The sequence below is a fragment of the Cannabis sativa genome, chromosome 9 (assembly GCF_029168945.1).
Source record: "Cannabis sativa cultivar Pink pepper isolate KNU-18-1 chromosome 9, ASM2916894v1, whole genome shotgun sequence".
In the NCBI taxonomy this organism is placed as follows: Eukaryota; Viridiplantae; Streptophyta; class Magnoliopsida; order Rosales; family Cannabaceae; genus Cannabis; species Cannabis sativa.
The window spans coordinates 11502538-11518360 of record NC_083609.1 but is presented as its reverse complement, the minus strand read 5'-3'; the positions used below and the strand labels follow the sequence as shown (position 1 = coordinate 11518360).

Below are 15823 nucleotides of genomic sequence, written 5' to 3'. Positions count from 1 at the left end.
TTTCAAATAATATCACCTTGCTTAAAGGATTGATGCTGATTTAGTCTTAGACTCGGCTTGTTTTGCATGTAAATTTCACTATCTGGAAGTTGATTATATATCTTTTAAAAAATATGGCAAACACTTGAAAACCTATTTTAAATGCAGAGCGCACACAAGTGACTAGTGTTGATATTTGCTATACATAGGATATGAGGTACTTAAGCCAGAACAGCTGAAGCCCTTCTACACTAACAATATTCAAATCCAAAAGAGATATGGCGTACTTGATCTAAACTGCAGTAAACATTTGAATAAAACATTTGCTAACTAGCAGCCTCTCCTTATTAATGTGCATAAGAAACAAAGGAGCTTGCTGCTTCAATCCTTTGCATCTGCAATACCACCTGGTGTAATCTGAAATACGTATTTTTTTGTCAAGAAGAAACTGTAACCAGTGAAATGTGAGTTTTCTAGAAGTTTTGGATGATTCTTAGAAATGATCAAGTGAAATAATCATAATTAAGCATAAAAGGATATTGCTTCAGCCTCAGGTAGGTTTGGGGCGTCAAAAACCTTGCAGACACGCTGTTCTCCTTTTCCTTTCCTGAACATCAGTCTTATTGTGGCGGCATGAGCAAGAACGTGACCACCTGCTGGCTTCTTTGGATCTGATATGAATACTCCTCCCCCTGGGTCAGCTATAACTGCAACCAGACATACCATAATAATGACATTAAGCTATAAGGTTCTAAAGCCCGTGCATCCAAGTTGCACGAACTATAAGGAAAAATCAAGAACATTAATTGCTGATCAGTGAGTGAGTGAATGCCTCGATTCAAGCAGTTTCATTTTCTTATGCTTAGGAAAGCTGAAACTTATACACAAACCTTGGTTGGTCATGTATACTGCAACATTGTACTCTTCAGCTATCTTTGTTAATCGGGAGAGCATTTGCGCCAGTTTTTGCTGTAAACAAAGCCGATTCACATGTTATAATGATGCGGAAGACAATAAATTCTCATTAAAAAAAACTGAAACGTTGGGACTGGACCTGGCGATCTGCAAGTTCACCCCTTCCAGTAAAATCTACCCGGAAGAGAGCAATAACAGAGTCAACGATCTGCAAAGCATAAATGAACGAAAAGTTTTAGTCTTCCAGGCACCATGAACTTTCCACTAGGCAAAACTTTAGTTAATACTCTTACCAGAAGTCTGAACGGTTCTTCAGACATTTTAGCAGCCAGACCCAGAAGCAAGTTATACTGATGCTCGTACGTATATGCACGAGCATAGATTATCTTTGTCATAGAGAAGGATTCACACACGATTAGTTTCATATACTACTGTCTGTATTCCTAGATACTATAATCATAGTGAAATTGAGGCTTACGTTATCAAGGACAGCTCCGGGGTCCATACCAAATCTTTCAGCAATGGGAATAATCCTGTCGGGTCGGCTGAAGGTGCACGTTGTTAAGAAGAAAACATACAAACACAAGAGGCCTTACTTAAATAATTTTTAAAGTCAATTTGCTAACTGGTAAGAACAACTAAAAAGGATACAAAGTTCCTTCAGTGTCAATGTAGGCAACCTTTCCATTTCCTCCATGCATGTTAGTAGGAAGCTGCAGGGATTATAGGAAGGATAATAAATATAGCAAGCATAATTAGTTTCGTGCTTTTACAATCTAATTGGTTAATAAACCCACACCAAGTTTTATATATGGTGTATAGCAATAGCACTAATCAACCCCGTGATCAACTTTAATATTTAAACACAAGACTCCAATTGTTATTTTCTGAAGAGTTAAGAACATTGTTTCACCATAAATGTAAGATTGGCAAATGTTAAATGATTTCAATCTTTGTACTGACATGAATAATAGGGTGATGGAGGTACCTGAGTTCCATTAAACAGAAAAAAAAAGTACCTGAGTCGAAACACACAGAGTATGCGCAAGCTGTGTTTTTCCAGACCTGAGTTAATGTTAAAGATGCAAGCTAAACTATCAATTTTCGTATCAACAACAAAGAGTGATTCATTTATAGGCAAATGAAAGAAGAAGAAAAAATAGCATTTTATCAATGAAAGAACAATGTGTCATGTTCTGACCGAAATTCCCCAAAGGATTCTGTTATTGATCTCGTTTCGATCCCACCTGCTCAAAATTTCCATCATATATATTAATTAATATTTTCTTTTGCTAACACAAGCTAAAACTCGTCAAAAATCAAAACTCATAGACAGTCAAGGAAATAGTAGGGCGAAATTACCCCCTAACAGCTCATCAAGGGCTTGGCTTCCAGTTGTTATGCGAATAACTAACTTTCTCTGCAAGGAAAAACAATAACCAAAGATCAATTGGAATCTCAGTTGAGCATACGTTCTAACTCGTCTTCACGAAGAATTTTTTCAGCTTCAGAGCAATTTAGGATGAAAAGACACAGCATACTTACCCTGAGCAGAGCATCACTTCCTGTAATGTAACCGAAATTCTGCAAAGGGAAAAACAAGCATAAGTGAATAAATTGATTCCTGAGCTATGCCAAATAAACTATAGACGGTCGAAATTATGTAGTTCAAGATTTCTAAGAACACTAACCACTATCTTCTCTGCAGCTTCGCAGATCTTATCGACTTTAGCCTCAGATAAGCCTTTTATTCCCGTTAAATGCTGCAGCAAAGATCATCAGAAACGAAAAAGAGGAAGAAATAAAACGTGCCAAAACACTGACCATTCAAACGATAGTTGTTCCGAATTTCAAATAACTGTACCTTCTTCGTATGCATCATCAAGCCATTGCATGAGTAAATCCCTGCATCTTGAAGCTTCTTAATGTCTCCGGCATTGATTCCTTGAGCGATTACTGCACAGAAACACGATCTATGAATTGAAAGCAACATTTCTTGCCGATTAAGTTATAAAAACTAAATTGCTGAATAAGTAAATATTGCACGCTCAAAAAACTTAAAATTAATACACACACAAATACGACATAATTTAAAATTAATGACAACAGAGTTAGACTGATTTGGATCCGACTCAATCACTCTCCGTAGAACTACAGAAGCGTAAGCTTGGTCATCGTTGGAGAAATAAGAAATTGCTCATTAGCTCAAACCAAAAATCGAATTCCTACTAATTTAAGCAGACATAATTGATCACCTACAGATAACACTTACTTCGAACAAAGATGAAGTAAAAAAAAATTGAACTAGAGTCTCGAGATAGCTTAATTAAGTGCTCAGAAGCTTACGCTTGTCAATCGCTTCGAAGAGGTCTTCTTCATCATCAATATCTTCTCGTTCCACGAGCTGTAGCTGGCTCTGTTCTTCGGATCTGATCGTCATCAGTAAAAATAATTACGTTAGAGAATTATAGATCGTCGCCATAAGATCGAAACTGAAAGGTTTCTGAAGAAAACAGAGGAGTCTTACTTGAGAGAGGAGATCATCTTCTTCTTCGTGTAAGAAATATTTGGAAATTTGAAATGGGCGTGAAGGGCGTATCAGATTTCAGAGTAAGTGTAATATGAAATTGAGAGAGCATCGCGGTATTTATTGGGCGGGAAACGGAGAAACGGTTTTTTTTGCTGAATAACAAAGAAACGGAGTTTGTTAAGCTGAGACCGAGGGCCCTTTTTTGCGTTGTCACTCAAAGCCTACATGACATTTTTTATTTTTTTATTTTTTTTATTAGAAAGAAATTATTTTTTACTTAAAAAGTCAATAAATCAATGTGGTTTGAGGTAGTAAATTTTAGAGTTTAATTATTAGAGTATTTTTTATTTATAAAAGGATGACAAATTTTAAGTGAATGTGAATGAGAGAGAAAATAAAAAAAATAATAAATCTGTCGTCTACAAAGAATAAATGAGACACTACAAAGCCTCGTCTTCCAAACTTAATACCTCTCAACCAACCATTCATTTTAACATGTTGAATAAGGTTAGAAAACTCTTTAGTGCAAAATAAGAATAAAAATTTTGAGAACAGATCACCTTGCCAAAGTTCTCGTTGTGGAATAACATGCCCTTAAATTTCTCCATAATCAAAAAAGAAAATTGCACCAAAGTAAGACACAACATGATCTTGTCCATCCATTGTGAACTATACTCAATTTTAACATCACGGTTTTGATAAATCTCCATTCAACCCTATCATGGCTGTGCTATTAGAGAATATATGTTAATTGGTTTTGATACTTTTTGTAAAGATGACTTGCTTGTTTTCTTTTTGGAATTATTTGGGCGATTTGGAATATTAAAAAGGGAAATTTGATTTTCTATACTTAAAAATGTTCAAAAAAAATTTTTTTGAACCAATACATTTTACACTATGAAAAATATGACTCTTTTTTCAAAACTCCAAAAATACCCCCCTCTATCTACTTTGTCTCACTCTCTCGGACCGAACAAAAAAAAAAATATATGGTCCGATGGTCGGACCACATGGTCCGATGGGGTCCGACCAATCGGACCCCATCGGACCATGTGGTCCGACCATCGGACCATGTGCCTCTCTCTCTTCGTTTTCCTCAAATTGAAAAAAAAAGGCATATGGTCCGATGGTCGGACCACATGGTCCGATGGGTCCGATTGGTCGGACCCCATCGGACCATGTGGTCCGACCATCGGACTATATGCCTTTTTTTTCTGCTCGGTCCGAGAGAGAGACGAATAGAGTGAGAGGGGGCATTTTCGTGGGGTTCGGGGTCGCCGGTTCTGGTTGGTCGGGGTTGAGCGTCGACGGCGTGGGTGGTCTGCCGTGGGTGGTCTGCCGTGGGTGTGTGGGTGCGGCACCGAGCGAGAGAGAAAGAGAGAAAGAGAGAAAGAGAGGCGAAAGAGAGAGAGGGCTGATGGTTTCAAATGGGGGGGTATTGTGGGAATTAAGAAAATGTTATCCCATTTTAACAATATTCCCTATTTTAAGTTTAGGGAAAAAATTATTCCCTAATGTAAGCATAGAAATTCAAATTTCCCTATTAAAAATGAAAAATTGCTTGGCAAGTTGGTTCCTAATGATTCAAATGTTGAGTTATGGATAAGATCTTATTTGCAGGATTATATAAATGAGCAATGTGCAATGATTGTGAATTGCAGTGGTACTTACATGAGTAGAGCATAGTAGTAGTAGTGGCAGGAGCCAAAGGCAGTTGAAGTCTACTACCACCGGATTTAATTAAATTAAATATTGATGCAGCTATGCATGTCAAAAAAGTAAGGTTGGAATTGGGGCAGTGATTAAAACTTACAAATGGGAGGCGGTTGCTAGTTTCCCATTGTCAGAAGAAATTGAAATTGTATATGATATTCCTCAAAGAAAGATGTACACAGTACAGGGGTATTTATATTACCTAATAGAGAGAGCAAATAACATATTTAGGAGACTTAGTACAAGAATAAAAGAGAATAGTAAATGTTATTTCTATTGTTTAACATCCCCCCGCAAACGAACGGGACTGGGAAAGACCGCAAGTTTGGTGCGAAGAGTCTAAAACTGAGGTGTAGCAAGAGGCTTCGTCAAGCGGTCAACAACTTGGTCTTCAAAAGGAGCGAAGCAGAGTTGGAGCAGCCCACGCTTGAACCGTTCCTGAACAAAGTGATAATCAATTTCGACATGCTTTGTGCGAGCATGAATGACTGGGTTTGAAGCAAGATTAAGAGTGTTCATGTTATCACAATGAAGAGTTGGAAGAACCTGAAGAGGAAAGCCAAGTTCCCCAAGAAGATTTTACAGCCACAAAATTTCATTTGCGACATTGGCAAGAGCGTAGTATTCTGACTCGGCACTAGAACGAGAAATAACTTTCTATTTTGTTGAAGACCATGAAATGAGGTTATGACCCAAATAAACACAGTAGGCACTAGTACTCCGTCGATCATCGAGACACGATGCCCAATCAACATTAGTAAAGCAATGAAGTTCATGAGTGGGATCAGGTTGAAGAAGAATGTCAAGATGTGCCATACCTTTAAGATAGTGAATGACCCTCTTTGCTCCTTGATAATGAACACTGGTGGGGACATGAAGAAACTGACATAATTTGTTCACAAGAAACGATATATCAGGCCTAGTTAAAGTGTAATACTGTAGTGCGCCAACAAGGCTTCGATAGGAAATCACATCGGTAAGAGGTTCTCCATCATAAAGAGATAAATGGGTGAGAGCCATAGGTGTAGTTACCAGTTTCAAATTAAGGAGCTGGGTTTTAGTAAGAAGGTCAAGAACATATTTGTTTGTGATAGATGGAGACCAGAAGTAGAGCGATGAACTTGAATACCAAGGAAGAAATAGAGAGAACCAAGGTCCTTAACTACAAACTTGGTGTTGAGAAAAGACAACAAGGCAACAATGTTGGAGTTCGAAAACCCGGTAACAATGATGTCGTTGACATATATAAGCAAGATAATCACTACAGTGACCGATCTGTAAATGAAAAGTGATGTATCGGCCTGTGAAGCAAGAAATTCCCATTCAACAATAGCAAAACTCAACTTGAGAAACCAAGCACGTGGAGATTTTTTCAATCCATAAAGAGACTTGGACAGTTTACACACATGGTGAGGGTGGTCGGGGTCAACAAAACCTTCAAGTTGGGTCATGTACACTATTTCATTAAGATCACTGTGGATAAATGCATTCTAAACATCAAGCTGTTTGATAACCCAATTGAAGGACACTGCCAGAGAAAGAACAAGGCGTATGGAGTTTGGCTTGACAATAGGGCTGCAAGTTTCATGGTAATCCAAGCGGTAGGTTTGATAAAACCCCTTGGCCACCAAACTTGCTTTGTATCGTTCGACCGAACCACTCGCATTAGGTTTAATGCGGTACACCCATTTGCAGCCAATAATGTGATATCCAAGAGGTGGAAGAACAAGAATTCAAGCCCGTTAAGATTTTAAGGCAACAATTTTGGTATCCATGGCAGCATTCCAAAGATGATTAGTACTAGCTTCACGAAAACTAGATGGTTCAATTGGAGTACATGCAGCAACACTAAAAACAAACGGGGCTTGTGAATGCCCAATTTAGCTTTTGTAATCATAGGATGCAAATTAGTAGGGGCAATGGGAAGCTCATGTGAACCATGATGATCTACCACCAAAGGAATAGTGGGTGGGGAAGTTGTAGACGAGGATGTATGTGATGCATTTGTAGATGGTGTATAGGCGAGGGTGAGGGGGAAGGAGGAGTGGCAACAGGAGCAGTGATTGGGGAAGGAGGAACAATGGGAAAGGTAGATGGTGACACAGTAATGGCTCGGGCAGGAGAAAGAACAGAGAAGGGAAGGGAGGTTAAAACAGAGTGAGGCTTGTGTGGAGGAGTAGACCAAACGGGGGTAGCAACAAACTAAAAAAAACTCATTGAAAATTACATGACGAGTGACAAAAATTCGGCCCGAGGTAGGATGGAGGCATAAGTAACCTTTGTGCTTACTACTATAGCCAAGAAAATTGCAAGGGGAGGAGCAAAACTCAACTTTGTGGTTGTTATAAGGACGAATGCATGGAAAGCACTGACATCCAAAGACTCAAAGTAAAGAGTAATTTGGGACTTTGTGATAAAGAAGTTGGTAGGGACTTGAATAACGAAGAACACGAGTTGATAGGCGATTGATCAGATAAATGGCTGTGGAGAAAGCGTATGGCCAATATGAGAGCAGTAAATGAGCATGGGCTAACAAAGTTAAGTCAGTTTCTATGATATGTCAATTTTTGTGCTCAACACGACCATTTTGCTGGGGAGTATGTGGGCAAAAAATGTCGTGGCGGATGCTGTGGTTGGTGAAAAAATGAGAAAGAGAGCGGTATTCGCCACCCCAATCAGTGCGAACAAATTGAATAGTGCTGTTAAATTGTGTGGAAACTAGATTTTTGAAAATAAGAAAAGTATTGAATGCTTTGCCTTTAGTATTAAGTAAATAAAACCAAGAAAAACGAGTGAAGTCATCAATGAACAAAAGAAAATATTTGACACCAGTAATAGAAGAAACCAGGCACGCCCCCAAATTTTAGAATGTATTAATTTAAAAGGCTTAGAAGCCCGAGATACAAAATTGGGAAAACTTAACTTATGAGATTTGCCTAATTAACAAGAAGTACAAAATGTTAGACAATCTCTTCTTGGAAAAGAATAATTACAAGTACATGAAACATGAGAAGTAACATCCAGTGAAGGGTGACCCAACTGAGAATGCCACAGATCAAAAAAGGTCTTGGAGGAGTAGAGGAGATAAGGACATGCAAGGGTTGATGGCTCGGGTTAAGTAGAAACTTTATAAATGCCTTGATCAAGAAGTCCTTTGAGAAGAATTTGATGACTCACCTGGAGTAGGATGAAATTCCACAAATGCATTATTATCCAAACAAAGCTGAGAAACACTAAGAAGATTTTTAGAAAGACTAGGTGAATGATAAACACGACAGAGTTTAATTGAAGAAGATGGCAAATATGTAGAGCCCACATGAGAGATAGAAGCAAACTTACTATTGCCCATAGTAATTTGGTCATTACCATGATATAGTGCTGCAGACTTCAAAAGATTAAAATCGGGTGTGAAGTGGTGTGAAGCGCTTGAGTCCATGTACCAAGCAGGGTTAGTAACAACAGTGGGGAATGGTGGAGTGGGTAATAACGAAGGGTTATGGGAAGGACAAGGTGTTGGAATTTATTTTACCAAGATCTTTGATCTACTCACAAGTATGTTGATTAACACCCTAAATATGAACTTTCTAAAACGATGAAATAAACACATATAAAGTTTAGGAAACCTTACATTGGGTGCAGCGGAATAATATGACTCCTTCCGTTCAGATATCTAGCCATTGATTCCTTTCTGTAGCAGAGCATTATCAATATCTGAACCTGGATCTCTTTCTCTGAATCTTTGATGCTGAAACTCCTTTTGTTGAATGTCTTTCTTCACGATCTTCCTCACTATGATTGAGGTATCACTTGCTGTGTGTGGGCACTACTCATACACTAAGGATTTCGAAATTTGAGAGGGAAGAAAGAGAGAGGGAGTGGTCGGCCAGATATGGAGAGAGAAGACTCAGTTTTTTCTGAATCAGAAGTGTCAGAAGAAAAGTGTAAATTTCCTGAAGCCTTCACTATCTATTTATAGCATTCCACTAGGGTTAGGTTTGAATTATTTGGCATTAAAATAATGAAAATATCAATTTAAATTGCCTACAAAAGTGGTCGGCCATGCTTAGTGGATTTGGGCCTCACTTTTTGCAATTTTGCAGTTTTATCTTTTCTGCATCTGATTTTCTCAAAAACGCCAATTTTCTAATTCAACCATTTAAATGCCAATTCTAACTATTTAATAACTATAAATAATTATTAAATAATATTGTAATTTATCATATTTATTAATTGAACCATACAAAGTATCATAATTAACAAATATACCCCTAAAACTCTTTTTTTACAATTTCGCCCTTACTTAGTGAAAAATTCACAAATAGACATAGTCTAATTTGAGAATTATAATTGATTAATCAAAACCAATTACATGAGTCTTACAAGCAATATTATCTCAACTAGTGAGGGGACCATGGGTCTATATAACCGAGCTTCCAATAAGTAGATCAAGAATTTAGCACTAAAATTCACTAACTTATTAATTCTTCGTTGAATCCACGCATAGAACTCAGAATTGCACTCTCAGTATATAGAATGCTCTATATGTTCCACCATATAGATGCATCATTAGTTATCCGTTGTTATAATCCTAATGTGATCAATGATCCTCTATATGAATGATCTACACTGTAAAGGGATTAGATTACCGTTACACCCTACAATGTATTTTATCCTTAAAACACTTGACCCCGTATAAATGATATTTCAGCTTATGTGAAATGAGTACTCCACTATTTATGTTCGTTTGGTCAAGCTCGAAGGAGATCATCCTTTACTTACTATTTGCCAGATAGAAGCTATAGATTCCATGTTTATGATAGCGCTCCCACTCAATTGCACTACCGTGTTCCCAAAATGTACGTATCACCCTGACCTAAAAGTAGGCTTAACTAGCAAATCAAAGAACACGAATAGCCTCTCGAGATCGAGCCTAATCATAAAAAGATTAAGATCATTTGATCTAGGATCAACTAGGCGATATTGACTTGAATAGATATTACGGTAAGTTTAATAAATCTAAGTCAAAGTTTAATATCGGTCCCTTCCGATGCATACTCCATGCATCCAACCTGAGCTTTACTTTAACCAATGCTCTGGAAAGAACATAGCACTTCTCCAAATGCAAGTAAACTCTGTTGTAGATTATCATATCAGTAAAACCCTATGTCTGATAAATCTAGGAAACTTTATTCACATAGTCATGTTTACTTTCCAATGTGTTGACAGCATAATAAACAGGATCAAGTATGTGAAAAGGGTTTCAGATGAATTTATACATTATGTACATATAATCATGAAATAAATCATGTTAACCATGCAACATTAAATGTTATTTCTGATCTATACTAATAAGTAAATCTGATTATATTGAAATGAGTTTTATTTAGGGCTTAAAAGCCAACAAACTCCCACTTGCACTAACATAAAACAAAAAGTGCGTTTCAAATAATCTCAACACCTTGATATACAAATCAAGTGTAGTAGTAGTAAACTCCTCGTAATAGGATCTGAAAGGTTGAATTAAACACAACCTTTTCTCCACCATTACTCTTCCTTTAATCACAAAATCATTGATAATGTGAAATTCCTCTCTATATGTCTACTCTCTTGGGATACTGGATTCTATATCTTTGGCAAGTACTTTTGGTTAATCAGGAAATTAACACTAGTAGTTTAAGGCAATTTGGAATGATGCCAAAAATGTATAAAACTTTCCTTAGACTGAATAAGTACCTTTCCTGCAGCTTTAACATTCAGTCTCTCTCTGGTAGACCTAGAGACTTCAGATAGGTTTTTACACTTCTCCAAAATCACTATTCCACCCCAGAGTAACCACCATCTTATCAGAAAGATTTACTAGCACAAAGGCAAATTTCGAAATCTGATATGGTGTAGTCTAAGAGTTTTAAACACACCCTTATAGACTAACATATAGTTCATCTTCTTAATCTTAGGATTTACTTGATTGTGTTCCAATGTTCTTCTCCTGGATTAATATGATACCTACTCATTACTCCCACTCAACAGCAGGTGTCTGGTCTAAGGCATACAAAAGCATATCTAAGACCTCTCACTGTTGATTTAAGAAATTCTTTCATGGCTTTATCTTTTCTGGAATAGTTGAAACTTTTCCTTAGATAAATAAAATCTATACCTAAGAAGTTGTGAAGCTTCTATAGATTGCCATTAGAAAGAAAATGCTTCAGCATCTCACTAAAGTAAGTTGCTTGCATTAGAGTAAGTAATTACCAGGTATACCACAAGCCATAGGTTTAGATAAACTCAAACCTATAATACTAGGAACAGGAAGTTTTGTTAAGTCTATTGAATGGACTTATAAACGAAAATTTCCTTTTATGTCCTTGTAATAGAAAACTTTAGGTTATTCCATGTGAATGGATTAAACCATAGTTCTTTTGGCTTTCTTCTTAGTTTCTTATCTTGACAATCCATTACTTGTTTAAACTCACAATGGATTTTAATCACTAGTGTCTCCCAAGTCATAAGAAGGCGAGTTTCTAGAAACTCTCCCACTACGACAAGGTACCGTGAATTATGTCTAAGAAAATGGTATTAACCTCTTTGGTTGTGACAAGACAACAGAGGCAGTGGGATCATCATATGTCAAATAAGATGATAGAACACTTTTGGATCAAGAATTAAATATCTCCTTTATTTGCTACTTTATTTTCAGACTTAGTCATTATCTTAGAAAAGTAGTATTTGTTTGAACAAATACTTTCTTATCTATTGACTATGGGATGGTCCACCCCTAATCACTTAGAATAGCTAACAAACCATGGTTAATAGTTCTAGCTTTTCTTAAGATTTTGATTAGGTCATCCATGAATCTAGTAATGATTTACATTAAGTATACAACCATTACATCATTCTGAAATTGTATTACCATAGAAGGAATTAGGCAACGACTAGTAACTAATCATCAACATGCAACTCGAAATTTCTAGGGAGGTAAGTTTGGATATAATTCAAAAATCAAATTAATGATCTATGAACTGCATATCTACTAACTATTTCTCCACCCCTATCAGTTCGCAAGATCTTTAACCACTTACTTTAATGGTTTTAACCATTGCTAGAAATTAATGAAATTTTTCAAACATTTCAAATTTCTTTGCATAAGGTATAATCTAGAGTGATCGTTTTAAGAATACAACGAAAAACTCATATCCACCCCTAAATGTACATCCATCCGCGAATGAGATGAACTACTTTCAGTGGATATAGGCATATTAACTCTTTGCAGAGATTGATCTTGTCAAATCCACTATGAACAAGATACAAATGCCATAGATTAATGAAAAATGTGGTTGAGTCTTTTGATGATTTAGGTATAGTTACATCAAAGAGTTCTTAGAATAGTGCAAGTGGATCCTTGTAACGCCCTAAATAATTAGGCACGCTACCCAAAATACTTATGAAACCCTAATCCCCTAACCGGGATTACTAATTAAAAACAACGCAGAATTTAAACTTTTATATTAAACAGACTGAAAATAAACTTGTAATATATTTAAACTTTTTCAAACATAGTTGGGATCCCAAAAATATTTACAAAATTATTACAAGTTCTTTCTTACTAGCCGACCTAAGCGGCAAAACAGAATACAAAAGTCAACACTGTTAGACCCATAACCCGCTTGGTCTGAAGTGGCATGAACATGTACATTCTTCGCCCTGCTCCTGAAACTCATGGCTGATCAGCTAATGCCTTACCCTTTCCTGCACAGTAGAGCACCCGTGAGCCAAGCCCAGCAAGACAGTATAAATCATAACAAATATATTATGCTCATTCACGTATGTCTGTATAGCACAGACCTGATCATTATTTCATCATGCCCATTTATGTCTACGTGGCGTAGACCTATGTGTTGCGCTCACACATCTAATTAAATCTACGTGACGTAGACCCACGTGTTACTCTCACACGTCTAAATACATTAAGGCCTTAGAAGCGGTTCATCTCGGTTATGAGTACCGAGTGCAACCTGATTATGCCTTGAGCACATAATCCTTAAATCTCATTTCAATTAACATGGCATGGCATTTATACACATATATCACTAGGGTAATAACCCTAGGCTATTAAACCGTTCCTATTAGGGTAATAACCCTAATCCCGGTTACTTAACATTCATGCATATCATTCTCAACATAAGCGCCACTGCGCATACTCTACGTGCTAATCACTGTCTTACCTGTTGTCCCGCAATAGTAGAGATTCCAAATCCCCGGGTGCTCCTGACCAGGTGCCGGTAATCCTAGTCACACACAATCCGGGATTTTCACAAATAGGGTTAACCCCTGATTTCACATTCATAAAATAAATTCATGGCATTTCAAATACAGATAATCACATAGAGCTCGAAAAGAGCTTTCCAACGGTATAAAGAACGTCCCAAACGGAGTCCCGAGTCAAAAGTTATGGCCAAAACAAAATTGAGAAAAACAGAATTTCTCACCGCCGGATCCGGTCATGACGGCCGAAAATCCCGTCATGACGACTGGGTTTAGAACACCCCAAAACTCCATTTTTAAGGTCTTAAACATGCTAATTTTCCATAACTTCGAACCTCAACCAAAACAGAGGATAAAAACACAAAATTCATGCATAAATCCACAACCAAAATCAGATTTAACCATATACAACTTTCAAGCTCCAAACTTGACCTAAAAATCATGCTCAAATCCACAACATTCAAGCTTTCAAGCTTGAGCTTAACTTCAGCCTACCCAAACAATTTCAGCAACAACTAATCACACATATTTTGAATTTAAGGTAAAGAGGAACCCTAAAATCCCATCTATAGCTCAAGTAATCACCACATCAAAGTTTCAAGCATAGACATACTCAAATTCATCAAAATTAGCTATAAATCCTCATACATGCATAACAAGCTTATCAAATTAATTCATGCTCATCTCAAAAGAATTTTCAGCAAGCAAATCAATTAAAACTCAGTAAAGAATCTACCTCACTTCCAATTCCAAGCCAATTCAAGAAATTCCAAGTTTCAAGCCCAAAATCCCCAAGCTTTTCCTCAATTTCCAAGTTGCAAAAATTCAATATAGTAAGAGAGGGAGAGGGAGAGGGTGAGAGAAAAGAGAAACCAGAAATAAATTCATTTTCCCAAAAAAAATCCAATTAATCCAATGTAAATCATTTATGGTCAAATGACCATTTTGCCCCTAAGGCTATAAAACCAACATATTCATTTTCAAGGGCATAAATGCCAAATCACACTCAAATATTGCCAAATAAATTCCAGATTATCACATGTCAAATAAAATGCCAAATAATCAATTCAATTTACATTTCGGGCCGAACAGGTTCGCCGAAATTCAGTGTGACTATACCGTGCTAACCTGTCAGAACACACCTGAAAAGACAACACATGCATACTATATAATAATATAGTTCTATTAAGCACGTAATTAAATTAATCTCAACAATTTACCCTTCTCGGGTCATAATTACAAAAATGCCCCTGGCTCACCAACGGGGTCTTAACATGTTAAATTCATATAATTTCACATATGTTGAACTATATAATAATATAATTTCTCAATTAACTCATAATTATCTAGTTAGGGTTTTGCTAATCCATTTTTAATTCCGGGTATTACAATCCTGGTCACAGAATACCAAACTTATATTCCATACAGTTTGAATCCATTAATAGAAGATGAATATTGAACACTTGGAAAGTGTAACTGTATTGCTTCCTGGAATGAGTAATTCTATCTTGGACCAGCACTACTAATACAAACTCTAAGTCAGATTTGCCCATACAAGTAGGAGATTTCTAAGATTGAGGATTTATATCAATTGGGAATAGAATTTCAGGATTATAATCATATGCGTCATTTAATTTCTTAAGAGAAAATATAGAATGACATGAAATGATTTATAGACCATTCATCCAATGATATGTTATTGAGCTAATTCGCAATGAATAAGCTAAGAGGAATTAGGGTAATTTCGTTTATAAATAAGAATCCAATGATGCTTCGATTAGCGAATGTCAAAGTAATCTTATTTATACAATCTTCTTGTTTCATATCGTAAAAATACTAGTCTAAGGTGTCATCAATTGATGAACAGCTAGATGTCGCATATACAATATTTATCTTTCGAGATCTTACACTATTATGTATGTCTAATGGTGAAAATCCATTAGGGATTTATCTCATTTGATAAACAAACATGTTAGACCAACAATGAAGATTCGAAATTAAACTACAATTTAATAACAGAAATTAACATGGTTTAATATAAATTCATACACAATTCAGAAATTATTAAACATATAGCAAGTAGGAATGACCAGTGAAAATACTAAAACATACAATCCTAAATAATTTCCAAGGTTTTCAACAAACTGATACAGTGTCCGGTAGGCGAGAGTCAAAGTATCATTCATTGAATAGAGTTGTCCGCTCATCTAAAATAGAAACCATTTTAGCAACCTTTTATTCGATCAAAATAAGAATCCAACGTTGTCCCGGTAGGCGAGAGTCAAGGTTATTCTCATTTTATGAGCTTCCACCATTGTTTCATGTTTCATAAGTTTATCTCTAAGTAGTCACCATAGGGGAGAGTCTAATAGAGACAAAAACTTACAAAACACTTATCAAATGAGATTTTACGGTGTTAAATGCGTT

The 15823-nt window shown here is 36.4% G+C and overlaps 1 protein-coding gene and 1 long non-coding RNA gene across 2 annotated transcripts; both read right to left on the bottom strand.

Annotated features, from left to right (window-relative positions):
- Positions 1-60: 60 nt before the first annotated feature.
- LOC115722511 (meiotic recombination protein DMC1 homolog) lies at positions 61-3568 on the bottom strand. Its single transcript, XM_030651735.2, has 15 exons — positions 3422-3568; positions 3241-3323; positions 2759-2850; positions 2586-2657; positions 2440-2478; positions 2257-2314; positions 2096-2141; positions 1914-1959; positions 1546-1607; positions 1373-1439; positions 1188-1280; positions 1034-1102; positions 870-948; positions 520-686; positions 61-405 (listed from the first exon to the last, which is right to left on the bottom strand). Exons 1-15 carry the CDS (start codon positions 3436-3438, stop codon positions 361-363), a joined length of 1035 nt encoding a protein of 344 aa, XP_030507595.1. The 5' UTR covers positions 3439-3568; the 3' UTR covers positions 61-360.
- Positions 3569-12649: 9081 nt separating this feature from the next.
- Positions 12650-13602, bottom strand: LOC133030940 (uncharacterized). Its single transcript, XR_009684478.1, has 2 exons — positions 13357-13602; positions 12650-12880 (listed from the first exon to the last, which is right to left on the bottom strand). It is a non-coding gene; the product is annotated as an uncharacterized LOC133030940 (long non-coding RNA).
- Between the last annotated feature and the right edge of the window lie 2221 nt (positions 13603-15823).

Excerpts from the sequence above, each read along its gene's own strand:
- LOC115722511 (XM_030651735.2), bottom strand. Across the intron at positions 1,960-2,095 it reads GAATCCTTTGGGGAATTTCG|GTCTGGAAAAACACAGCTTG; the intron begins GTCAGAACATGA and ends ACATTAACTCAG. Across the intron at positions 1,281-1,372 it reads CCGGAGCTGTCCTTGATAAC|ATAATCTATGCTCGTGCATA; the intron begins GTAAGCCTCAAT and ends TCTATGACAAAG.